Source organism: Meles meles, chromosome 9, assembly GCF_922984935.1.
Source record: "Meles meles chromosome 9, mMelMel3.1 paternal haplotype, whole genome shotgun sequence".
NCBI classification, from domain to species: domain Eukaryota; kingdom Metazoa; phylum Chordata; class Mammalia; order Carnivora; family Mustelidae; genus Meles; species Meles meles.
The window spans coordinates 75,252,862-75,280,300 of NC_060074.1; the positions used below are offsets into that span (position 1 = coordinate 75,252,862).

The 27,439-nt window shown below is 36.1% G+C and overlaps 1 protein-coding gene across 2 annotated transcripts in view; it reads right to left on the reverse strand.

Annotated features, from left to right (window-relative positions):
• Window positions 1-1,234: 1,234 nt before the first annotated feature.
• The window catches only part of SESTD1 (SEC14 and spectrin domain containing 1), a 152,592-nt gene continuing 126,387 nt past the window's right edge, over window positions 1,235-27,439 (reverse strand). For both annotated transcript variants that reach the window (XM_046018920.1, XM_046018919.1), the window contains exons 11-18: window positions 25,068-25,262; window positions 24,423-24,537; window positions 22,841-23,000; window positions 15,107-15,188; window positions 14,132-14,254; window positions 13,172-13,363; window positions 9,624-9,745; window positions 1,235-6,797 (exon numbers count right to left, since the gene is read on the reverse strand). In XM_046018920.1, the coding sequence (XP_045874876.1) occupies window positions 6,668-6,797; window positions 9,624-9,745; window positions 13,172-13,363; window positions 14,132-14,254; window positions 15,107-15,188; window positions 22,841-23,000; window positions 24,423-24,537; window positions 25,068-25,262 (1,119 nt within the window). In that variant the 3' untranslated portion in view covers window positions 1,235-6,667. The remainder of the gene's footprint in view (window positions 6,798-9,623; window positions 9,746-13,171; window positions 13,364-14,131; window positions 14,255-15,106; window positions 15,189-22,840; window positions 23,001-24,422; window positions 24,538-25,067; window positions 25,263-27,439) is intronic.

Below are 27,439 nucleotides of genomic sequence, written 5' to 3' on the forward strand. Positions count from 1 at the left end.
GTGTTGTTTCTTCTAGCTAAGATATCACTATGCTTGGGAAATGCTTTAATCCTTCAAGAAGTGAAACTAATGCTAAAATTTCAGGCATAGGAACCTGTTGGGTGCTGTTTAGGGCAGACAGGTATTTCTTTCCTCAAAGAACACCAACTGCCAAGCGTTAATGCCATTTCTATCACAAACCCACTTCTAATATTTCAAATATGAATCATAAAAATAGTTTACATCTTTCTACACATCCAAAATATAGTGAAAATCCAGGACACAGTATAACCACATTGGAAAAAGTATAGCAGTTTCTTTTAAAACTACCCTATGACACAGAAACTCTAATCCTAGGTATTCACCCAAGAGAAACAAAAGCCTATCTTTACATAAGACTTACATTAAGAATAATCATAGCAGCTTTATTTATAACTACTAATGCTGGAAACAGCCCAGGTATTCATAAATAGAAAAATGGATAAATTCCAATATAGTCATACAATGGAATACTACTCGGCAATAAGAAGTAATGAACTACTGAAACACCTAACAATGTGGATATATTTTCAAACCATGGTGAGTGAAGAGGCTTCTAGAAAGAGTGCATGCTGTGTGGCCCTATTTACATACAGATCTAGAAGAGAGAAATTTGATTCGTGGTAGACAAAAGAACAGTGGTTGCCTTTGGGAGGGTGGGATGGGGTCAGGGATTGACTAGAAAGGGTCAAAGGGGAATTTTCTGATTTTATATTTTGATAGCACTGTATACATTTTCCAAAACTAAGAGATGCACACTTAAGATTTATGCACTTCATTGTATGCTAATTTTACATAAGAAATGTGGTTAAGCACATACTGAGCTCTAGAGTTAATGATATGTATGCTGATGTTATTAGTAGGAAGAGTGAAGATGCCTGCAATTGGATGAACTGTTGGATGGAGATGATAATGCAAGCACAGTTAATGCTAACTAGCATCCGGGTGGCTGATACACTGTAAAATTTTAACTTTTTTGTATGTTTGCAAATTTTCATAAAATGTTGGCAGAAAAATTCCATGGTGCAACACTTACCAAGTAATGCCACTGAGAATTACATTATTGATCTCATGGCAAGATAATCATCAAATTCTTCCAATCAGTGTTAATTTAGAAATTTAAGAGCTTGTTTTAGATTCCTGAGTGTGAGGTGACAAGTCAGCTCTCAAATCTATACTGGCTCAAAACTTTCAGTTACATTTTGATCCCCTTACACTTTCTATCTATCTATATGTATGTATGTCATTTATTCTCAATAAATTTGTTGGTTGTGTAGACTAATGTAAGAGTTAAGGTGAAGAAACATTCTTAAGAGAAAAATCAAGAACAGAAACTTTTACCTGACTTCTAAACTAAAAAAGAACTACGGCAACTATAATAAAAGATGTGTAGACCCAAAACAGTGTAAGGTTTGATCATACAGACAGGCCCCTATGTTTTGAGTGGAAGGACATCTGAATTATCCTGTCTCTCAAAGGAGGGGCTCATTTGGGGGTGCCCTGAAATGATGGCATGTAACTTATAAATACTTCTAAGGATACTCCTTGAGATTCACTAAGACTGGCTTCAGACTTTATTAGCCTTTTGTCGGAAGTAGTTTTCTAAATGCCTGACTTAAAATCCATTAACAATACTGTGCTTATTATTTAGTGGCTGCTAACTATCTTTAGGTGTTTGCTAAGAATCTCTATAGAACTGTATAAGTAATATATATATATACACACACATATATATATATATACACACACATATATATAAAGCCCAAGGGTTCTCTAACAAAAATAATCAAATAATTTTGGTTCTTTAAAAAATTTACTCATTGCTTTCAAAATGTTTAGTCACAGTTCTCGCTTTCCTTTGAACTCTAAGTGCTTCATGTTCTAGTACAGGCTCTGCTTTTCTTGAAGCACATGGACTAGCGCTGTCAAGCTTTCAAGTTTGCTTTAAAATAATGCAGTCATGTTATTCAGGATCATACCTACGAATGTTTTTAGTCTTTAAACCTTCCCCTGCATTTATGCTATTTCATAGAGCATCCCTAGTTCTAGCAGTCGATGACAGGACCAGTCTTTGTCATTATCACAGCTCAAGTTTATCAAGATTGCTCTTTTCTAACCGTAACAGTACTAATGGTGGTCTCAAGCCATGCTTGTTGGTTATTAGGATACTTTTAACAGCTTTGTGCTTTTGTTGTTTCCACCGGCTGGTGTTGACTCTCTGAAATCCACTCTGAGTATGACTTTTACTTACTTATTTATTAATGCCACTGTGTCATGCCCTGTCACCCTCAAAGTAGATGATACTCCTCACTTGTCTTCGATTTCGCTGGTCTATCATCCTGCCATAAAAGAGTTAAATCTGTCAGATTTAAAAGTCTTGTTACTTACTGATGAGCTCATTGACTCCACCCTTAGTATTTCCAGTATGTAATTCTGAATGTAAGGGAAATGGAACTCAGAGAGTTGAGCATAGTGCCATTTCCCTCATGATCCCATGCTCGTCATCGGAGACAAGAGCAACATTAAAGACGCTGCTCTATTTTCTATTCTATTAATAATTCCTTCCACTTTGGATAATATTGTAGTTTTCAACTTATTTTTTAAAATATGATTATATTTACAGACCCAGAGAAGTTTAGCCATTTTCACAAGGGTCAGTAAATGACAAAGCCAGATGTTGAGCCAGATATTCAAACTCCAAACTCATCCCATTATATTCACTATAGTTCTTACTTTGGCTTTTTTATGATCTTTAATATGTTTGCCATTACTTATGCTTCTTAGCTAAACATAGATGTTTCTATAGCACACACTAAAGCCGCGTAATGTCAGATGTTAAATCAATACTTGATTTTGTCTCATCAAGGTATTTGTCGCCCTCCACAGCAGAAGTGTATTTCCAATTCTAACTGAAGATTTTTATTTTCAGAACTGAAAGTTAACAGTGCTAAGTCTACTAATTGGGTTAATTGGCTAGGTATGTTCCAGCCTATCTCCTTAATTAGGGAATTTTTCCTTTGGAGGTTTAACCAAAGATACCTCAACCATGTAACTCTTGTCACTGATGATACTTATATTAGTTTCCCATGCCATTTTAAGTAAACTCAAGATGTGGAGGACTTTCACAACCAGAGCATGGTTAGTTCTTAGGAACCAGAGGATAGGAAGAGTACACAGCAACATCCAATCTCCCTGGCAAAGAACATTACAATGCAGTAGAGAATTCTGAGTTCTCTGACTGTAGACTGTACAGTGAGTTCCGTTCAGCTAATCTCACAGTCGTGCTGTTGGTTACAATAGGTTTACAACAGAGAGTATGGTTAGCTCACCACTATCAGAATGTAATCATCATGTTCACCTTAAGAGTATGCCACCAACAATAACAACAAACTAAATAGCACACCCCATATTTCAACTGACAGGGTAATGAAACAACACATTAATACTAGTTAACACTCAGGAGCACTGGCCAATTTAAATGCCTACAAAGTGACAGTAGTATTCAATCTTCCACACAGTAATGAAGCCTAGCCCTGCCATCAACATCCTGGTTGGGCAGGCTAAGCAGTTTCATCACCATCATCAATGAGTCACCTTAGCAGAATAAGGTCACCAACAATGAAGACTGGGAATGAAGTTAATTTTATCTGAAATAAAGTTACCATCTTTGCATATTAGCTCTGTGGGGTGAGATGTGTGAAGAACAGATGCCAAACTGTTATATACTGAGCTTATAGAGGAGCAAATATATAGTAAGAAGGCAAGAGAAAAAAAAATCCCCCAAACCAGAGCAAACAAAAAACAAAACGAAACTAGCCCAATTAACACTTCAAGAATTCCCTGAGATGAGCCAAAGTAATGTGGAAAGTTGTGGCATATACCAACAATGGCATATGCAAATGATGGTTCTTTCTCCATTTGTGGGCCAACATTAATTCATGATGAACAAAGAACTCATGCTTTCAAACAGACTTCTGTTACTTCCTTCACATGTACTCTAAGTAAATGCTATTAAAAAAAAAACACATTAGGACACTGTTGGGTTTTTAATCATCACCGTATGTATACATACAGATATACATATAGAAAGTAGCAGCAAATTTACAAATGAAGAGCAACAGTATTATGTCAAAAGCATATTCAGTTTCATCTGAAATCCTCAAATTACAAATAACATTTCCAGATGATGCCTTATTTTACTTTTGTTGTAGGCTGGATAGCTTAAGGCATATTAAAAATTAACTTACTGGACAGTAAGTAGTCGAGTTGATGATAAAACTAAGAGTCCCCTTACTTACAGTGCAGTTCCTTTCTAGCAAAGTCTTAATAAAAACATTCTTACTACTCTGAAATTCAGTAGGATATTGAGTGTAACTAAATATCTATATTACCTAAGTATCTAAAATACCAAATGACTTCCTTATGAGTGGATTAATTTCTAAGTCAGTCATAATTTTAGGAAGTATATTTAAAACACACTTCAGACTACAATATAGAGGGGATTATTTCTAATGCCTACAACAGACCATTCACATACAGAGGAAGTGAGCAATTATTACAGATGAGCAAAACCTAGGAAGAGGAGAATCCCACAAAATCCCTTCCCTCAACAGAGATTATGATGTAGGAGGCAAAGGCATCAATAAACCATTGTAGCATGTGGTTAGCACCATTATGAAGACTGAAATGAAGAATTACAAAAGTTCATACTCAGAAGTTAAGTCCTAAAAGACTGAGAAGATATCAAATATAGAAGGAATCTCTAGAATGTTCTCAGAAGCAGTGGCAGCATAAGAAAAAAGGGAGCAATCAGGCATGGCTCCCAGATTTTCTGGCATGTCTGATCAGAAAAAAAATTAACCAAATTGCTCAGGGAGAACAAAAGTGAAAAACAGGGTGACTTCTTCTAGGCTAAAATGTCAAGTAGGTAGTTGAAAGTATGGGTCTGAAATTTTGGGCCAGAAATGGAACACAAAACATGGATAACACAGAAACCTAAGGATGAGATTGTTCCAGAAGCATTCTGAAGACAGAATCTGAGAGTGTATTTTAGTAGATACACTTTAAGTAGGAGTTACGTGACTGCACTCAAAGTTATGGCAGAGGATGACATCTTCAAGAGACACCATTTAGGAAAGGCTGCTCAATGGTGTAAATATTACAGAGACAGAGAAGGATAAGTAATCCAGACTGAAAGAAACAATCATTCAATTCTGTAACTGAGAGTCCACTGAGAACAGTTTCACTGAAGTGTGTAAAACCAGACTGAAGGTGTTGAACAGTGAGTGATGAGGATGCAGAAGGAATGATACGGATTTCTCCAAGAGGTTTGGCAGTGAAGAAGGCTGGAGAAACCAGCAGGCTGAGAGGGAGTTTTTTGCTTTGGAGGATACATGAACATTTTTGTGGACATGAAAAAGGAACCAGCATACAATTCTTTGCATAATTCTGTATTGATCACAGCTAAAAAATTATTTTTAATCTTTTTCAAAAACATTTTCTGAAAAAAAATTAACACAAAAATACGTATTTTACCATTTAAACATAATATAAACATAAAAGCACTAACATTTTATAAATTTTATCTCTCTAAAAGACTTGTACAATTTTTGTTATTAGACTACTTCAGAATTTTGCTTCCTCTATCATGAGAAATTAAACTTTATTAACAATTGCTATATTCATTCCAGAAAGATTCCTCTGATATACAGGATTATACTTAAGTAATTATGTATGCCTTCTTCCCCAGCCCTCCTCCCCAAAGACAAAAGTATCTTCAGAGTTGTTAATAATTTGGATATTTTCAACTTGAAGAGAAGAACAATTAGAAATAGTATTCCATTACTTTTAAGTTCTTTAAGACCTAAATTGCTCTTCACAATTATTTTTCAGTATTAAACATGCTTATTTATTATATACACATGCTTACATATGAATTTCCTGGCTAAAACACATGCAACCAACATGAAAGAACAAATATTAAACCATCCTCACAATCCTAAGAATGCCCTTTTAAATAAGGCACTCATGTTTGGAAACAGGATATAACCACCAAATTAAATAAGATGTTTAAAAGAAGCCTTTTATTAAGCACAAACAACTTTTAATACATTATCAATACAAATAGGAAAATGTCCTTTAATGAATATGATATATCAAAGATCTGAAAGTTTTCTTCATACTGACACAATAAAAATAATCAATTTTGAAGAAGAATTACAAAGTAAAATTTTTGAGTACACCACTGTCTACTAATAACAATTTAACTATAGTCTAAATTTACTACATCACCTGGGGAGGAAGGTCAACCATTTTTTATATAGAGAATTCTTAAACTCTTATTAGCACCATTCAAAGCTTATTAGAAGTTGTTCATCTACAAATTGACAGGTCAGGTAAAGCTTTAAAGCAAGTCTTCAGTGCAATGTTTACAGTTCCTTCTTTTAAGATACTTGGAAGTCTATGGTCTCAAAGCAAGTAATGATGCCTTGTAGTTGTAAGGTGTTAACGTGTAGAAAGAAATGTAAAACAGAAAGAAATGAGACTTATCCTGGCTGTGAAATGTATCTTAACGTATTGCGGCTAATGCTGTAGTATGCCAACAACATGCGGGATTATGAACTGCAGATTTGTGGGAAGCTGGTAGCTATTAGCTCTCTGTGGTCATCATTTCGGGATGTCTCAGCTGCTGCCTTTTGAGACTAACCAGTTTCATCCTGTCTCTGATGTGTTCTGCAGTGGACGCCATGTCACTTGGACTCCCAAAATATTGTTCAGTTCTAAAAATCAAAACAAACAGAAAAACCGCAATCAGATTAATACAAATCCACTGACTACAGCAAATGCAAAAGGGAGCAAAGATTACCATAAATATTATAAACGTGATAAGATAGTTCACTTGCAGACCATACTGTTTACCTTTGAATAGTAATTCAGTGGGAGAAACATTTTTAAATGGCATTAAATATATTAAGACATGTTGAGAGAAAAAGCCTAGTGGCCTTAAATGTTCTATCATATGTACTTATAATAATCTCAATAAATCAAACCATGCAACCAAACAATGAAACAATAAAGGAAACAATGCAACATTGGAGATATTCTACTTTTCAGTTTTGGGTGCATATGCATATACAAATATAAAATCTGTATGTGTTCTTCAAGGATAAGGGCTATTTACACTAAATGTGTGTCTAATATATGTCTAATATAGCTGGCAAGTGAAATATCTGTTTAATGTTAAAGGATCATTTGAGACTTTAAAAGATAAAATCATTTAATGTTACCCTACTTGAAGAGGTACTGTATTCAGAGTCACAGAATCTTTTAGAGCTAGAAGGGTTCTTAGAAATTATTTGGTTAAGGTCTGTATTTTTTAAGATCAGAAAACTAACGCCTAGAAAATTAAATGATTTAACTAGGATCACACAGTGGGAAAACCAACATTTTTTTTTTTTTTTTTTTGAAAACCAACATTTGAACTGGAGTCTTCAAGCTGTGAATCCAGACAGATCATCTAATTTCTTTTATTTGTCCAGGACAGTGTTACGAAAGATACATCTGAATACGCTGCTGTCAAACAAACTATACAGTATCAACAAGTTATCCACTTTTATGACAGAATAACAATTTCAAATATTAAAGGTGGTGGTTGTGAACTCTGAATATACAGTACCAACTTATTCCTCAATCTTAAAAACATGAGGAAATGCTATATGGACTATTTGTAGAACACAGGAGGAGGAGGAGAAGTCCAAGCAAAAATCCTAGTTATAAATGCTCTTAGGCTGACCTGAGTAGAAGAGAGATAGTGTTAACAACCAGCTGTGAAGCACAGAAATGGGGATGGGGACTCTGGAATGGAATAACCAGAAGGCATCCCTCCAATACTGTTGCAAGCTAAATTTGTAAATTTTTAGATTTTGTTCTTTTAACACTGCACTGCAGATATCTAATATAAATTTAGGCTACTTCTGATGGTTTAATTTTGGCTATGGCTAAAGATTATCTAAATATAGACTATGAATTATATGCTTTCAAGGGAATAAAATTGTATCTTCCCAAAATCGATTCTAAATAATCACTTGAAGTTCATGACACAGTAGTAGTGGCACTTACTATGTATCAGATTTGGGGTTTTTTGTTTTTTCCTTTTTTTTTTTTAAGATTTTATTTATTATAGAGAGAGCACACAAGCAGGGGAAGGGAGAGTAGGAGAGAGAATATCTCAAACAAGCTGTGTGCTCAGCACAGACGCTGGGCTGGATCCCACAACCCCTGAGATCATGACCTGACTGAAATGAAGAGTAAGACACTCAGTTGAATGAGCCATCCAGGAGCCCCTGTGCCAGATTCGTTTTAAGTAATTTATATATATTTAGCTCATGTAATTCCCTTGCCCCTGTAACCTGAAAAGGTATGAATAATATATCCTTATTTTTAGATGAGGGAATTGAGGCACAGAAGGGCTGAGTGGCTTGCCCAAGGTGTTACAGCTAGTAAGTGGCGGAGCTGAAATTTATTTTTTATTTTATTTTATTTTTTTAAAGCTTTTATTTATTTATTTGACAGAGAGAGATCACAAGTAGGCAGAGAGGCAGGCAGAGAGGCAGGCAGAGAGAGAGGGAAGCAGGCTCGCCGCTGAGCAGAGAGCCCGATGCGGGACTCGATCCCAGGACCCTGAGATCATGACCTGAGCCGAAGGCAGTGGCCTAACGCACTGAGCCACCCAGGTGCCCCGGAGCTGAAATTTAAACCCAAGTAATCTGATTCCAGAGTCCACAATCCTATCAATTACACTATACTACAGGGTAAAGATAAATACATTCAATGATGTGGTTGCTCTGTCATTTGAAGTAAATATCCTCTGGATTACCTCTAAATTATTTTCACTGAGGTCGAGAACCTCAGGGATGAAGCTCCTTCAGATTCATTTAATGGCCCATTTATTTGCATGAGATCACTTCTTTCTTTTATTAACTTTCAAAATGCAAAGCAACGTGGGAAGCAGGACCCCATCATTTTACAAGTGAAGAAATTCAGATTCCATATAGCATAGAGAAAAGAGAATGTGTTCACAGTTGGACCAACATGAGACTGTATTCCAATTCTCCTTAGAAGCTATGAAATCCCGAGCACCTCACTTAATTTTTCTAAGCTTCAGTTTTCTACATCTGTAAATCAGGACGAACCATACTGGTCTAGTACTGTTGGGTCAAAAATAACGAAATGAAGAGTTTAACTTGATGTTTGATATATTATCAGCTCACTGAACATTATGGCCCTGCACTCCCCTTCCCTGTGCCAGACGAAGCCCAGAGGATCCTACTCTCTCTCATCAGGGCCATGGCTAGAACCCAGGTTATCAGCCTTCTGCAATAAGCTGTCAAGAAGCACCACATTTGATAGCGTCAAGTACCAACTGCTACTGTTGCTAAGAGCTAAGTTTATATTTCTTTTCATTACAAACCAATTTATTGTGAAACAGAAGGTGTGAGCCAAAGCTAATTTACTTGGCTTTTTAAAAAACAGATATTCCTCTCTTGATGATTTCACTTTAAGACCTCACCAATAAAAAGACAAAATTATAAGAAAGTGTATCATACCCATCAGGATAAACTACAGGAACAGTTAATCTATCCAAAAGTGATTTCCCAACTGCTTCAATCTCATCAAATTGCTCCTCATCATTAATAGCTTCAGGCTCTTCTGGACAGTCTTGCAAAATCTGTAACAAGTAAAATGGCAACCTCAATCAAGACATAGAGAAAGGCAATCAAGCTCATGTGAATTCAGTAGATTGAAGCTGTTTTTGTTTCGTTCTTAGCATCCCCATGTATTCCACCATTGCACAAGACGGATTACTAGTGAAGTTGGCTCAAAAAATTCAAATAAAATGAAACACATAATCCTTTTTTTTTTTTTAATATTTTATTTATTTGACGGAGAGAAATCACAACTAGGCAGAGAGGCAGGCAGAGAGAGAAGAGGAAGCAGGCTCCCTGCCGAGCAGAGAGCCTGATGCGGGGCTCGATCCCAGGACCCTGAGATCATGACCCGAGCCGAAGGCAGAGGCTTTAACCCACTGAGCCACCCAGGCACCCCGAAACACATAATCCTTAATCATAATAAATAACTGGAGTAAAAAAAGTCTATAGTGATTTCTAAGAAAAAAATAATACTAGACTATTATTCAGAAAGTAAATTTAAACTGTGCTTGAGAAATACCCTTCATTCATTCATTACTTATTGTACTAAATGTTTATATAGCAGATCTGGATGTGACTGAGATACAGATTTTGACCTCAAATAGCTTACAGACTTCGAAAATGAGAGGAAAATATAAATCCAAAACAACATATGCTTACACTACAAATAACCAATGGGATGACCTACATAGGCATAGTTATTTTAAAAACTGGTCTGCTGACTTACCTGATATAAACTGGTAAGGTTATGATTCAAATACAGGAAGTTTTACAGTCCTTGACAAAATACTATTTTCCTTAACTATTAACATTTAAATTTAATGAGGGGAGGAGAGGAAGGAAGAAATTGCTATAATTTATAATAGCTAAGTCTACAGGTACTGATCCACACTGGTCAATCCATCAGCAAACAGTCTAGTGAACACTTGAATGGTGGCTAGTCCAAACTGAGATGTGTTGTAAGCCCAAGATACACACTACATTATAAGAAAAAACTGCAAAATGTGGGGAAGAGAGAAGAAAAAGAAGTATTTATTTTTGCAACTGTTTTTGCATTATACTTAATCTAATCTGTTTATTTCAGCACTACTCATAAATAACTTTATATAAAATCCTAGATTCAACTTAAAATATCTTCACAGTCATTATACTATACAAGTTGTTTATAGTTATGGTTATATTTATGCTTACCAGTATAAAATAAAACACAGTCAAGAAGAAAATTATACCTGATAACAAAAAGCTTTACAAAGGTTTGAGTAGTAAAGAACCTTAAATTGTGCTTGCTTTAAGTATGATAAAGGCAATGTAAGAGAATATTCTATGCAAAAAAAACTCTCAACCATTTACATTCTTATATGGCCTCATAAAGAAGTCTAGATCTTAATGTCCTTGCAGATATATTTTAAGTTTTTATTGAAATTCCATTCAGTTAACATAGAATGTAATTAGTTTCAAGTGTACAATACAGTGGTTCATCACTTACATTTAACACCTGGTGCTCACCACAAGTGCCCTCCCTAATCCAAAAACCTATTAACCCATCACCCACTCACCTCCCCTCTCAACTATAGAGAATATCTCTGTTCTCTATAGTCGAGTCTGTTTCTTGGTTTGCCTCTCTTTTTTTTCCCCTTTCCTCATTTGTTTGGTTTCTTAAATTCCACATGAGTGAAATCATATGGTATGTGTCTTTCTCTGAGTTATTTCGCTTAGCATAATCCTCTCTAGTTCCATGTAGTGGCAAAGGGCAAGATTTCATTCTCGGCTGAGTGATACTCCATTGTGTGTACACTCCACATCCTCTTAATCTATTCATCTATGAATGAATACTTGGGCTGCTTCTATAACTTGGGTTATTGTAGATAATGCTGTTATTAACATCAGGGTGCATGTATACTTTAAATTAGTATTTTTATATATTGTATTCTTTGGGTAAATCCCTAATAGTGGGATTGCTGGATTAAAGGACAGTTCTATTTTTAACTTTCTGAGGAAACTTATACTGTTTTCCAGAGTGGCCTTGCAGATAACTTTTTAAGATACTGCTTTCAAAATGTATCAGTAGTGTTAGATATTGGGCCAGTAGTCACCCTCAGGCAGGAGGCAGGGGCAGCAGGAACAATGTGACTAAAAGAGGGTGGCAGAGTTTCTGAGGTGCTGGTAATGTCTGTTGTTTGAATAGTGCAGTGATTTCATAGGCATGCTCACTTTGTGAAAATTCATTGAACAGACTGAATTAAACAAACATTTATGATCTGTACACTTTTCTGTGTTAATATACTTAAATAAAAGCTTTTCATTAAAACAATTAGTAGGGGCACCTGGGTGGCTCAGGTTGTTAAGCTGCTGCCTTCCGCTCAAGTCCTGCATCAGGCTCCCTGCTCAGCGGGGAGTCTGCTTCTCCCTCTCCTTTTGCCCCTCCCCCAGCTTGTGTGCATTCTCTCTCTCTAATAAATAAATAAAATCTTTTTAAAAAAATAAAACAATCAGTAGATAAATAGGTTAAGCCACTTATATACTTTCACCTTCATTATGGCCTATTTTAAACCAAAACACTGATCTGTGGAGTTCTGTGACCAGCTCAGCAAGAGTTAACTATAAACACTTGCCAACAGAGGTACAGTAGAACACTGCACAATTCCTGAATTCCTGGTCACATAACTTCTGTTCTACAGACTAGGCTATACCACATTTATGCCTTCAGTTTCTCACGTTTCATATTGTACTGAACATCCCCTACACACAAACTTCCATTGTGAGAGATCAAAACAAAGTTAACTACATAACAAAGCTCCTCTTCAGAGTGGGGATGTAAGGGTTGAGTGCTATAAAGTCTCTCTGCGCAGAGTTACGAGAAGGGCTCTAATGAAAATCTGCCCAAATAACACTACATATTGCATTTTTGGTTTCCAGGACTAATGAATTCATTAAATAATAAATTCTAGAATAAATCTTTAAAGATAACAAATGAAAAAAGGTTTTATTTTTATCTTTTTCTCATTATTTTTAGCTGGGTAGTCTATACTTTAAACCTCATAAAATTACAAAGTGCCCTTTTAAAAAATTTATGACAATTAGTTGTAGTTGCTGAGGCAAAATGTCCTTTCCTTGCATAATGAAAGCAATGGGAGTTGTGACACCCTAAAGATAGCTCATTTTGGGGGTCAGATTTGGTAAGAAGAGAAGCACTGTTGAGAGAAGACTCTTAGATGGTTCTGGATTTCTCAAACCACAGTAAGACAGCATTGGTATAGATTATACTACGAGAATTTGATCTGAACTCTCTAAGACAATATATTATATCTAAACAAACTTTAAACAATGGGATTAAAATAAGGTGGAAAAAACACAAAGGCTAATCACATAATTATAATATTAAAATCAATGCATTTTAAACATACAAAGTAAGTATTACTGAGACTACAATTTTTTAAAAAGCGAACCTTTTCAGCATTTGAGTGAAATGCAATAGCCATTTCCAGCCTATGCACTCTCTCTTCAGATGCTATTGTAAATTGTTTCCATACTCTGTTCAGTCGAGGGAGTGTGTCTCCAGATGACCGAGATGTGCAGCGCAGAGACTGACACAACACCACCGTGGCCTGTAGCAACTGTCTGCCGTAGTCATAAGTGCTCTAAAAAAGAAAAAGTAAACGTGAAATTATAGTAAAAGAATTCTGAAAAGAGAGACAGGAAAGTGTGCAGGAAGGATTGTGGTTGCAAATAATAACACTATTGGGAATCAGTACTGAATGACTTCACTGACACTTACTACTACAAATTAACTGCAGGCGTAAAAAAGGATGGCAAGACAACACTTTGAATTTTTAATAAGTTTCTTTCTTGTTAGGTTTTGCTCTCTTCTTCTGTTTTCCCCATCTCACTCTTATCAATTCCACAATCCAAAAATAATGGCTGATCTCATTAATCAAAACAAATGGGTAAAGATGGGCTCTTCATAGGGTACTTTATATCCCATACAGAAAACTCAATTATTAGAGAAAATAAATAAAGATACTTTTAACACACACAAACACACACACATAATCTGCATTGTTGTACTAACAGTGGTGAAATACAGAAACTGGGGTTTCTACTATACCGCTATTAACTCTTCTATTTCTTATTCACTTTCGTGAGTGAACAAATGGATTGCCTAAAAAATGGCATAATCTAAAACAAATCAGAGGGAGCATACAGAACCTGTATTCAGGAAAACATAAACCCTCTCAAGTTTATGCAGCCTGCTTTTGATGCACCAGCTGACATTTTCTTAGTTCTGTGATATTTCTGGAATAACATAACTAACCTTCTTGGGCTTGGAGGGTTAAGTTACATTATAATCATGCAGAAAGCTATTCAAACACTGAGCTTGTAGAAAAGGAAGATAACCAGTTCTGCACCTGTGCAACATCAACAAATTTTCTATGCTTTTCTAGTAAAACTTTTGTTTCCTGAGCATCATCACCCAATCTGATGTGGGTCTTAAGCAGGGCATCCAGAAGTTCGCTTAGCCATTCTACTGCCTAAATAAAAAAATAAAGAAGAGTGATGCTGGATCCATAACTCTTATTATATCAAAACAACATGTTTATCAAAAGAGAAATTACTAGCATATGATTAATTATTCTATTAGTTATAACCCAAGTTCTTAATAGCTTATTTCATTTAAGAAAGATACATGAATTAATGATCTTTCCTCCCCCTCAAAATTTTTAAAATCTAAGGATAAGATAGATTAAAGAGAAGCACTTTTTAAAACTTAATAGCACATGATTCATATTAATAGATCGTGTGTTTTCCTTAATGTCCAAGCACTGGTATTACAGAAAACTGATGAATCACTGAACTCTACCTCTGAAACTAATAATATACTATATATTAATTAATTGAATTTAAATTTAAAAAAAAGATCGTGTGTTTATGTAATATGGATCTTACTGCAATCTCATTACAGATTTATGTTGTTACTTAAAATCATAAAGTTCCTCTAGGTCAAGCTGCAATGATGTTCTCTGATGCTAATTACACAAAGACAGCGTATAGTTTTTCTAGCTGAAAAACCCTCTTGCAATTTAAAAAAGCAATGTGCTAAACCAGCCTTAATCTTAGCATGTAACTAACAATTAAGTTAACAATAATAAATAATAATCCCAATTTCTCATTTAATAGAGGATTTCATTGAGAAGATAAGTCATATGAGACCAGTAAAATAACTGGAAATCAAAAAACACTTTGTTATTTTAATAAGATAAACTAGAATTTGACTTAACACATTTACTTTCTTAGGACCATGAAAAGTACACTTTTTTAACAGTTAGGTGAAATCAATCTTTTAAGAGAAGACAACTACATCATGTGCCTGACTGATCTTTTACCTGGGCAGCATCTTCTTCACATTTAAACAACTGCACCATTTGAAGCATCTTTAACCTTCGCACATCCACCATGTCTTCACATCTAATAAATCCAAACATAAGGCAGAACATCATTTCAGTTTCATTAATAATTATTTTAAATATTTATGCTACTAACTTGGGAGCAGCCAATTACATAAACGAATAACAAAATTAAAGAAACACATTGATAATACAATAATATTAGGGGACTTCAACAGCCCACTCATTGCAATAGACAGATTATTTAAGCAGAAGATCAACAAGGAAACAAGGGCTTTGAATGACACACTGGAACAGGTGGATTCACAGATATATTCAGAACATTCCATCCTAAAGCAACAACTTACACATTCTTCTCGAGTGCACATGGAACATTCTCCAGAATAGATCACATCCTGGGTCACAAATCTGGTCTCAACAGGTACCAAAAGACTGGGATTATTCCCTGCATATTTTCAGACCATAATGCTTTGAAACTTGAACTCAATTACAAGAGGAAATTTAAAAAGAATTCAAATACACAGAGGTTAAAGAGCACCCTACTAAAGAATGAATGGGTCGACCAGGAAATTGAAGAATTCAAAAAATTCATGGAAATAAATGAAAATGAAAACACAACTGTTTAAAACCTTCGGGATGCAGCAAAGGTTGTCCTAAGAGAAATATATAGCAATACAAGCCCTTCTCAAGAAACAAGAAAGGTCTCAAAACACAACCTAACCTTACAATTAAAGAGCTGGAGAAATAACAGCAAATAAAGCCTAAACCCAACAGGAGAAGAGAATTAATAAAGATTAGAGCAGAAATCAATGAAATAGAAACCAAAAGAATAGTAGGACAGAGCAACAAAACTAGGAGCTGGTACTTTGAAAGAATTAGTAGTATCAATAAGCCCCTGGCCAGACTTATCAAAAAGAAAAAAGACTCAAATTAATAAAATCATGATTGAAAGAGGAGAGATCACAACCAACACCAAAGAAATACAAACAATTATAAGAACATATTATGAGCAACTATATGACAACAAATTGGGCATTCCGGAAGAAACAGATGTATTCCTAAATGTACAAACTACCAAAACTGAAACAGTAAGAAATAGAAAACCTGAACAGACCCATAACCAGCAAGGAAATTGAAGCAATAATCAAAAATCTCCCAACAAACAGGAGTCCAGGGCTGGATGGTTCCGCTGGGGAATTCTACCAAACTTTTAAAGAAAAATACTTACTCTTCTGAAGTTGTTTCAAAAAACAGCAATGGAAGGAAAACTTCCAAACTCTTTCTATGAGGCCAGCAACCTTGATCCTAAAACCAGAGAAAGAGTCCACCAAAAAGGAGAATTACGCACCAATATCCCTAATGAACATGGATGCCCAAATTCTCACCAAGATACTAGCCAATAGGATCCAACAGTACATTAAAAGGATCATTCCAGGGTATCTGGGTGGCTCAGCAGGTTAAGTGTCTGCCTTCAGCTTAGGTAATTATCCCAGGAACCTGGGATTGAGCCCCATGTTGGGTTCCTGTCCAAAGGGGAGTCTGCCTCTCATTCTCCACCTGCCTCTTCCCCAGCTCATGCTCTCTCTCATGCGTACTCTCCCTCTCTCTCGCAAAAATAAATAAACAAAATCTTTAAAAAAATAAAAGAATCATTCACCACAAAAAGTGGGATTTATTCCTGGGCTGCAAGTTGGTTCAATGTCCACAAATCAATCAACAGGATACACTACATTAATAAAAGAAAGGACAGAAACCATATGAGCCTCTCATTGAGGCAGAAAAAGCATTTGAATAAATGCAGCATCCTTTCTTAATTAAAACTCTTCACAGTGTAGAGATAGTGGCAACATACTAAATATCATAAAAGCCATCAATGAAAAGCTCACAGTGAATATCATCCTAAACGGGGAAAAACTGAGAGCCTTTCCCTTAAGGTCAGGAACACAATTGGGATGTCTACTCTCACCACTGCTGTTCAATGTAGTACTAGAAGTTCTAGCCTCAGCAATCAGACAACAAAAAGAAATAAAAGGCTTCTGACATGGCAAAGAAGTCAAACACTGACTCTTTGCAGATGACATGATACTCTATGTGGAAAACCCTAGTCTCCATCCCCCAAATTGCTAGAACTCATATAGGAATTCAGCAAAGTGGCAGGAGATAAAACCAATGCACAGAAATCAGTTGTATTTCTATACACTAACAATGAGACAGAAGAAAGAGAATTAAAGAGTCAATCCCATTTAAAATTGCACCAAAACCCCTAAGATACGTAGGAATAAACCAAAGAGGCAAAGGATCTATACTAAGAAAACTATAGAACTGTCATGAAAGAAATTGAGGAAGACTCAAAGAAATGGAAAAACATACCATGTTCATGGATTGGAAGAAAAAATATTGTTAAAATGTCTATCCTACCTAGAAGAATGTATACATCCAAAGTAATCCCTATCAAAATACCATCAACATTTTTCACAGAGCTGGAACAAATAATCCTAAAATCTGTATGGAAACAGAAAAGACTCCAAATGGCCAAAGGAACACTGAAAAAGAAAACCAAAGCTGGTGGCATCACAAGTCCACTTCAACCACTATTACAAAGTTATAGTCATCAAGATAGTATGATATTGGCACAAAAGCAGACACATAGATCAATGGAAAGAACAGAGAACCCAGAAATGGACCCTCAACTCTGTGGTCAACTAATCTTCAACAAAGCAGGAAAGAATGTCCAATGGAAAAAAGACAGTCTCTTCAACAAATGGTGCTGGGAAAATTGGACAGCCACATGCAGAAAAAGGAAACTGGACAATTTCTTTAAACCATACACAAAAATAGACTCAAAATGGATGAAAGACCTAAATGTGAGACAGGAATCCATCAAAATCCTAGAGAAGAACACAGGTAGCAACCTCTTCAACCTTGGCTGCAGCAAATTCTTTCTAGTCACCTTTCCAAAGGCAAGGGAAACAAAAGCAAAAATGAACTTTTGGGACTTTATCAAGATAAAAAGCTTCTGCACAGCAAAGAAAACAGTTGACAAAACCAAAAGGCAACCTACGGAATGGGAGAAGATATATGCAAAAGACAGATCAGATAAAGGGCAAATATCCAAAATCTATAAAGAACTTATCAAACTCAACACCCAAAGAAAAAACAATCTAGTTAAGAAATGGGCAGAAGACATTAATAGGCATTTCTCAAAAGAAGACATCCAAATGGCCAACAGACACAAGAAAAGATGCTCAACATCACTCATCATCAGGGAAATACAAATCAAAACCACAATGAGATTACCACCCTCACACTAGTCAGAATGGCTAAAATTAACAAGTCAGGAAATGACAGATGTTGTCCAGGATGCGGAGAAAGGGGAGCCCTCTTACACTGCTGGTAGGGATGCAAGCTGGTATAGCCAGTCTGGAGAATAGTATGAAGCTTCCTCAAAAAGTTGAAAATAGATCTACCCTATGACCCAGCAACTACACGACTAGGTACTTAACCCAAAGATACAAATGTAGTGATATGAAGGGGCACCTGTGCTTCAATATTTATTGAAGCAATATTTATTGAAGCAGCAATGTGCACAATAGCCAAACTATGGAAAGAGCCCAAATGTCCATCAACAGATGAATGGATAAATAGGATATGGTATCTATATAGAATGGACAATGAATGTTGGAACAATGCATCAAAAAATAATGATGTATTTTATGGTGACTAACATAACACAATAAAAAAAAAAGAATGGACTACTACTCAGTCATCAAAAAATGAAATCTTGCCATTTATAATGATGTGAATGGAACTAAAGGGCATTATGCTAAGCAAAATAAGTCAGTCAGAGAAAGACAAGTATCATATGATCTCACTCATATGTGGAATTTAAGAAACAAAATAGAAGATCATAGGAGAGGGAAGGGAAAAATTAAACAAGATGAAATCAGGGAGGGAGACAAACCAGAAGAGAGTCTTAATTATAGGAAACAAAATGATAGTTGCTGGAGGAGGGGAGGTGATGGGATGGGATGGGGTAACTGGATGTTAAGGAAGGCACATGATATAATAAGCACTTGGTATTTTATATATCTTGGTTGAGTCACTGACCTCCACTTCTGAAACTAATAATACACCATGTTAATTAACTGAATTTATTTTAAAAAGACAGCAAACAATGTAAGTGTACAATAGAAAAATAAAAAATTATGGAATATTCATGGAAAACATATCTTTAATAGCAGTGTAAAGACTGACCTGCAATACATGAATTATTGGTATTGAATCTCTAAAACATAATCTGAGATTTTTGTTGAAAGGGCATTTTAATAAATCTTGAAAATAAGCAAAAAAAGTTAACACTTTTCATTATATTTCATCACCCAAAGTAATATCTAATTTTGAATTAAAACAAACAAACAAACAAAAAAAAACACTCCATCTATGTTTCAAAGAAGAAAAAAAAAACTCTTTATCTCTGGGTGTAGAGAGACACAATTCAGAGTACTTTAAAATTTTACTGTGGTCTGTCCTATATAACATACAACTGAACTTTCAAGGCAACTTTAGGTACCTCAGCTCTGATCTATTCGCTTTGTCCTCATGCAATTTCATGTATTTTAGAGGAAGAGTGAACTCACTACAATCTCAAACACTAATGACCAGTTACCCAGAAGGCACTGAGCTCCACTACAGTCAGTGTTCTTAAAGAAGGTGAATAACAATATAGAAGCCATTTTCACAAGGCTATTTTTTACAAAAAATGCCCTTTATAAAAGCCTATAACATAGTACTAAAATGAATCTGGTTACAGTTATCCTACAAAGGACTAAAAGGAAGTGATGATTAGAAGTATTTTTAAAATCTGAAGCTAAACAATGTAAGACATTTTAGTGATGAAGATAATATCATAGATATATTTAATGCATACTGTCAGGTGTCAGATAATGTGCTTCATGGTCTCAACTATTATGTTGGTCCCATTTTGGGCAGCAGACTTCTAAACAAACAATGTGTTTGAGTGCTACTGTGGAGCTATGTAAAGAGTTCTATGGGAGCAGGGAGGAACAAGTAACTAATATGTCCTACAAATCTAAAAAGCCTTCCAAAAATAAGTATCCCCGAGTCTTTAAGAATCCAGCAGGTAGAGAATGAAGAAAGAAGTAGTCTAAGTCATACATTCACGAAACAGCACAATGCATTCAAGAAAGTGAATAACTGTCTATAAAAGTTGCAGGAGATAAGATTATGTAGGATTGAATTATGAAGAATCTCCTACACTATTTCAAGGAGACTGAATTTCATCTGAGAAAACAGAAAATCACGGAGTGGGGTCTTATGATTAGATATGTACTTTACAACGATTATTTTCATGTACAACAGACTAGAGAGGATCAAGGCCAGAGGCAGATAAAAGAGAAGATTTTTAAATAGAAAATTTCAGGACTCAGAGACAGCCGAACTTAAAATATTTGATCGGGCTATATGGGATGAGGAAGAGTATGGATTTTAGGATAAATCCCAAATTTGGTACCTGATACTAACTTTAACCTAGATAAGATATTAAAAGAGAAGATCAAGAGGCGCCTGGGTGGCTCAGTGGGCTAAAGCCTCTGCCTTCAGCTCAGGTCATGATCCCAGGGTCCTGGGATCGAGCCCCGTATCAGGCTCTCTGCTCAGCGGGGAGCATGCTTCCCCCTCTCTCTCTGCCTGCCTCTCTGCCTACTTGTGATCTTTGTCTGACTTGTGCTGTCTGTGAAGTAAATAAATAAAAGAAAAGATCAAGTATCTGGACATACTAGGTTTGAAGAATGTGTGTGGGACCCACCTAGAGATACTAAGTAGGCCGAGTGTAGTTATGGGTCCAAAGCATAGGACAGGAGTCTAGGTCGGAACCATAAATGCTCAATCACAATCAAATAGAAGAAAGTCATTCAAGTAGTGAAACCGTCCATGGAGAACACATAGAATGAGACGACTGGGCCTCAAACCCTGAAAGCAGAGAAATTAGCTAGAGGACAAGAAACCAGTGACGAAGACTAAGAAGAAACAGACTGTTGGGATCATGAGGGTGTTTTCAGAAGAAAACAAGGTTGCAGAAAGTTTCAAGAAGAAAAAAGTCAGCTGTGTCCAATGCTATTCAGTGTGATCAAGCAATGTGAAGACCAAAAATACTCCCTGGATTTTGAGCAAGATCAAGCATTTATTACATGATAATTATAAAGTCACTGATGATATCAGTAAGAGCAAGTTCAGTGAAATAGTGAGGGTAGAAGTAAGACTGAGGAGGGTTGAAAAGTAAATGGAGAAGAATAAATGAAACAACATGGGATTGGGAGGGAGACAAACCATAAATGACTCTTAATCTCACAAAACAAACTGGGGGTTGCTGGGGGGAGGTGGGATTGGGAGAGGGGGAGCGGGCTATGGACATTGGGGAGGGGAGGCGAACCATAAGAGACTATGGACTCTGAAAAACAACCTGAGGGTTTTGAAGGGTCAGGGGTGGGAGGTTGGGGGAACAGGTGGTGGGTAATGGGGAGGGCACGTTTTGCATGGAGCACTGGGTGTTGTGCAAAAAGAATGAATACTGTTACGCTGAAAAAAATAAATAAAATGGAAAAAGAAAAAAAGTAAATGGGAGGCAGTAAGGAAATAGTATGAATGTAGATTGGACCTTCAAATGACTTAGATGTCAGGAAGGAGAATTCTAGGGCTAGAAGAGACAAAGAAAGAGTTGGGGAGGAAAGTATATGCATGTGTGTGATTTTTTTTTTTTTTTTTTTTTTTTAAATGAGAGACTTGAGCATTGAGAGGCAGAGATCAGAGTAGAGAATGAGAATAGACAGGGAAGACATGAGGGTATGTGACTTATTAAGTACAGAGCTACAGCATCCTTTGTAATTAGAATAAAATAATGAAATGGTAAGTTTGCATGTGAGGCTAGAAGGAATTCCTCACGAATGAGTATTTTCTCTGTAATGTAGAAATAGTTTCTGTGAGGCTTTGTTGATATATTAAAATTTTTAAGGGTCCAAAAATTTCATAAACCATGCTACACTGTATATATTTTCATATATTAATTTAATCCTTTACTTTGTAATGTTCTCTCAGGTGCTACTGCAAATTGAATTTTCAAAGAATCCTTTAAATTCCTGCCTCTGTATGAAATAAAACTAAATAGCCTCTTGCCCAGGGTCCACTATCTAATCCTTTCAGAGCACATATGAGTACAATGAATGTGTGACAATTTGTGAGAACTATAGATGAAGAAACTGATCAAAGTAGATGACATATTTAATAGCAAATCTAAACCAAATGAAAATAGAAAATTTTCTTAAAAGATTTTCTTAAAATCTTAAAATAAAAGATTTTAAGATAAAATCTTTAAGATAAAGATTTTATCTTAAAAGGATAAAAAAAATTTTCTTAAAAGATGAAAGGGTCATAGGCTATAGTGGAGATATGGAATGCAAAGTACTTGGGTGTAACTAAAATTTCACCACTGAATTAAAAAGGGGAAAAGTACCATTAGTTGAACAAATTGTCACAATTTGTTAGTACAATTACATACAACAATTACATTCACCAAAACCTGTACATGCCTTCTATATTAACAGGTTAGAACTTCTATTTTGTATGGAAAACATAAATTAAATCACTTCTCATTTTATTATGTCATTTTAGCAAAAATTAACATTAACAGTCAAACTTTGCCTTTGTTTCCTAAGCTGCATATCTTCCATCACTCCTTGTATGTGGTCCACATTTTCTTTATTTTCAATGGTTACATCCTTTCCATAGGCCCAGGATGCCTGATTGGAGATCTGATCCAGAAGTCCTTGACCTTTTTCACGCAAACCTTGTAATCCTACATCTAAAACAAAAGTTCCTAGATTTAATCTTTTAAACAAAGGAGGTGCTTTCCCTCCCTCAAGGAAATCCCCTCAGCAGATATTGTACTCGGATTCTATGCACTGATAGCTTTGTATGTTAAACTACCTTTGGAGGGGGTTCTCTGAACACTTCAAGGAATAAACCCATCAAACGTGGTTAAAATTGAGCTCCCTCTCATGCCAAATTCTGCCTAAAGAGAATTTCCAAAAGGTGAATTTCCATTGATGATACTTATTTCTGAAAACTGAAAGCAGGAAGAAAATATGAGAAGTTCTATTTTGATTAGTAATATTTTTCAATTTGTTTCCTTTGTGCTTCTATGTAGTCCAAGTTTTAAGAGAACACGCCAAACATTTTGTTCAAGATAATATTTTAAGAGTTACAAGACTTCAAAGCATTCAAGCAATGCAATATCACTGAAAAAGGATGCTGAATATTTTGAGTTCAGGCATCTTCCAGCTTACACCTAATGAGAGGGAACATTTAGGATAGATTTACAGTACTCCAAACCAACAAGCACCCAGAAATTCCTTTCTTTTTTAAAGGTTCTAGAAAGCTTCTGATCCTTTGAAATAAATTGCATTTTGCAAATTAAATACAAAATATGTTTTATGCCTATCATGTGTTAAAATAACAAAGGCTCCAAACAAATGCCCATATAAACATGATTTTTCAAATGCATTCCCTCAAATCCTTTTCAATAATTAATTTGGTTCAATCATGTGTCACCATTTTCTACTAAGTCTGTCTTAGGTTTCTGCTTCCTCGCCTCCATTCCCCTTTGCCCTGCTATCCTGCCCAGAACAACCTTTCTTCCCTTTTGTACATCCACTATTCTCCTCTCCAGTCATGACCTAGGGAAATTCACTGTACTTCCTTCCTACTGTAGTAAAATGTAAGGTGTCAAGAGAAATGGGATCATCCTCCCCTTGGGAGAGTAGGTAACCTTGGCAATAATCCCAATTTGGAGAAACAAATGCACAGAACCAAACCAACTATTTATTCACAAGGTTAGGATATAGCAACAACCAAAATCATTGCATAAAACACAGTTTTGGGGCATACAGGATTTACCACAGAACACTTCACAGCTAATTACAGCTTATACATGCACTACAAATAACTGTTCGTAGTATATGCAAGACATAGCACCTATAGATATAGCTGGGTAAAGAAGAAAGGCTAAAGGCCCAATGAAGGAAGGGTGACAGACCATCAATGAAAAATAGGAATTTTAGCATGTATTACATCCTTCAAGGGAATAAAACCTGTTTTATACTAATTTTTCCTGTTTCCTATAAATAATTATAATTAGCTCAGTGTAATTTGACTTCTCTAACCATAGTAATGATATTTCTAAAAAAAGAACCCTTATGTTTCAGCATTTTTAAAATCTGCTTACCAACACTTTTCAGCTTCTCTTCAAGCAGTTTTAAAGTCTGCTGAATCGATGCTCCATCAGCTGGTGCTACATCTACGCACAACATCCCTAATAAGCCATCCAACTGCTGAGACAACTAAAGCAGAGGGACACCAAAGAGATAACCCTGATGTGATCAGCATCTAAAGTGTTTAATGATTAATGAGGTTTATATCTAATGAGGTTATCACAATTACACTTGAAAAAGTCTATGCTGTTAAAAGACAAGGACGAATAATTAGAATACATGTTATCTGAAAAGACAGAACACACAGAGGCATGCACCAGGAAGACAAAGGTTTATATCCAGGTAAGCAGAATGTAGGAAAGTACTCAAACATCCATTGCAATCTATGTTATAAAGCATAAACAGAGAAATTATCAAAATGAAATATATCTACTAAGTTCAAACACTATTTAGACAAAAAATGTTTAGTTGCATGCAAAATGACTTAAAAATGAAAAGAAAATTTTTAAAATATCAAAGACTTTTATCATATCCCCACGACTAAATTATTTTATTTTTCCAGAAAAATAATTAAGAGACATGCAAACCTGCAAAATTTATGTGCAGATAAGTGTTCAGATCATTTGAAGAACAGAAAAGCAATCAGAGTAGACACTTACATCTTGGGCAACACCATGAAATTCAAGAGCTGCTTGTAAGAGATTTTGCCTAAATTCCAGTTGACTGGCCTGTCGATAGCAAACATCACTAAGTTGTTGCTGCAGTGACTTCAGTTCCACAAGATCTTCCTCGTCCCCAGCATTTAAGAGTGCTGCAATTTGCTGATTAAGTTCCACATACACTGCAAACCATTCCTGTAACACACATGTTGTAAATTAAGGATCAAACTGGCTCCTGAAGAACCACACCACATTTTATAATTCCTCCAGATAAACTAAGTAACATATATGATAATTCTGTAAGGCAGAATTACTTAAAGTGAGGATGAGAAGTCCCCAACCCCCAAATCCTTCCACATGACTCCCGGAAATCACTCTTGTCAACATCAGTATCTATCCTGTATCTTCGTCCTTGTATCTAAATGGTTCCTTTCCTTTCTTGTTCTACCTGAAACCTGTCCATCCTCAGAGAAAATTATTATCAGACCATTTCTTCTCCCTTTCTCTTAAAACCTGCATCTCCTTTAAAGTGTGTGCTGTTGGATAACATCCTTCTAAACCTTTCCCATTAAGCACCTTCTTCCCAGGAGTTTGGCAATCGTCATGGCCCTCCACTCTGGGTCAGCGTTTCCACTGACTCCCACCATGTATACATCCATGCAGCACTCTTAACTCTGTCTCCTGATTCCCTCCCTCACTTGCAACCATCCTGTCCCTACCCCACCTCAGCTACCTACTCCAACACATGTAAATTCTTGTCGTAATCATATATTACCATACAGCTCCCAAAGCTTCAAGAATCTCATTCTCTAACCACCAGCTACTGACTCTCTTGGTCACACTTTTTAGGACACTCACTCCTCCAGCTCCATGAGACTGCCCAATCCACTGACCTGCTTGATTCATGGCCCAGCACTAAAGAGTCTCACGTCCTCACTTCTGTCTTAGGTCAGAGGCTATAATCACCTCCCAGAGCATAACCCATACTCATGCCCTGCTCTCTTCCTTCCTTCCAATCCACCTGTCAAGACCTCAGACCTGGTGTCCCTGCTTACTGTATACCTACACCAGAGCAGCAATATGGCTGGATAATAACAATGATGTGAACAGGTGTCTTTTTAAAGTTATAGTGTATATAAATATACAGACTCTCTCCATATAAAAATAAAGTATGTAAATAACCTCAAATAGACCTTCAGCAATCCTATTACATTTCTCTAATCAATGCATTTTCCCACTCTCATGATTATTTTTTTCACTCTTTTAATCTCCAACTGCCTTTCCCCCTCTTTGTTCCCAACCAAAACTCTAACTTCATTTTCTCTCCGACAAACCTATGACCCTCCCTCTTTTCTGCAGCCCTATGCTTAGCCCTCCCCACTAAAACAGCAGAAGAACTGTCCCTGCTTCTAAAGTAGCCACTTAACTTGCACTCTCTGTCCTCTATTGCCTACACAAGGCTTTGCCCTTGCACTTATCTTCTCTCTCCCATCATCAATTCATTCTTCTTAATTGGATTATTTCTACCAGCATACAAATAAGGTGCAGTATCTTATATTAAAAAACAGAATTACACTCAAGACTAAGACTGTCCCTTAAAGGAATACTCTATACTCATTCTATCTCCTATTTCCCATTCCTTTTTTAACCCATTCTCATCAGGATTTTGTCCTTCCTGCTCTTAGCAAATTCTCAGTCTTTATCTAATTTGGGTCTCTCAGTTGCGTTTTACAAAGGCAACCACTTCCTTCTTGAAATGCCTTTTTCTATTCTTCCCTCAGACACAACAGTTCTGCTGCCCTCCTTCTGCTTCTTGCCCTCTAAATTTAGGAGTGACCTGGGGTTCAGTTTTCTAAAGGCTCTTTTCTTCTAAATTAGTACTCTTTGGGCTTGGGTGAGTTTGTCTGGTCCCATGCCTTTAAATAACATCTATATGCTGATAATTCCCATATTAATATTCTCACCTTGTCCCTTTCCCTGAACCTGACAGTGATCCTCAAGTGTCCACCAACTATCTCCATTTGGATGAGTATTAGACATCTAAAATTTAACCTGCCCTTGAAGGTACTAATTCTGTAGACTCCCAACCTGCTTCTCTCACAGTCGTCCCCGACTTAAGAGTGGCTAAGGCCAAACATGTGATTCTTCCAAGAGCAGGATTCTTCCAAGAGCTGGCTCAACCTCAGCAGTGTGACAACTGCTTACTACATCTACAGCCTCCATTCTATTAGTCTCCGGTCTTCCTGTTTTGTTGTTTGTTTCTAGTCCTTATTTTCCACATGGTAGACAGAGATCTTTTTATTTTATTTATTTATTTATTTTTAAAGATTTTATTTATCTGACAGACAGAGATCACAAGTAGGCAGAGAGAA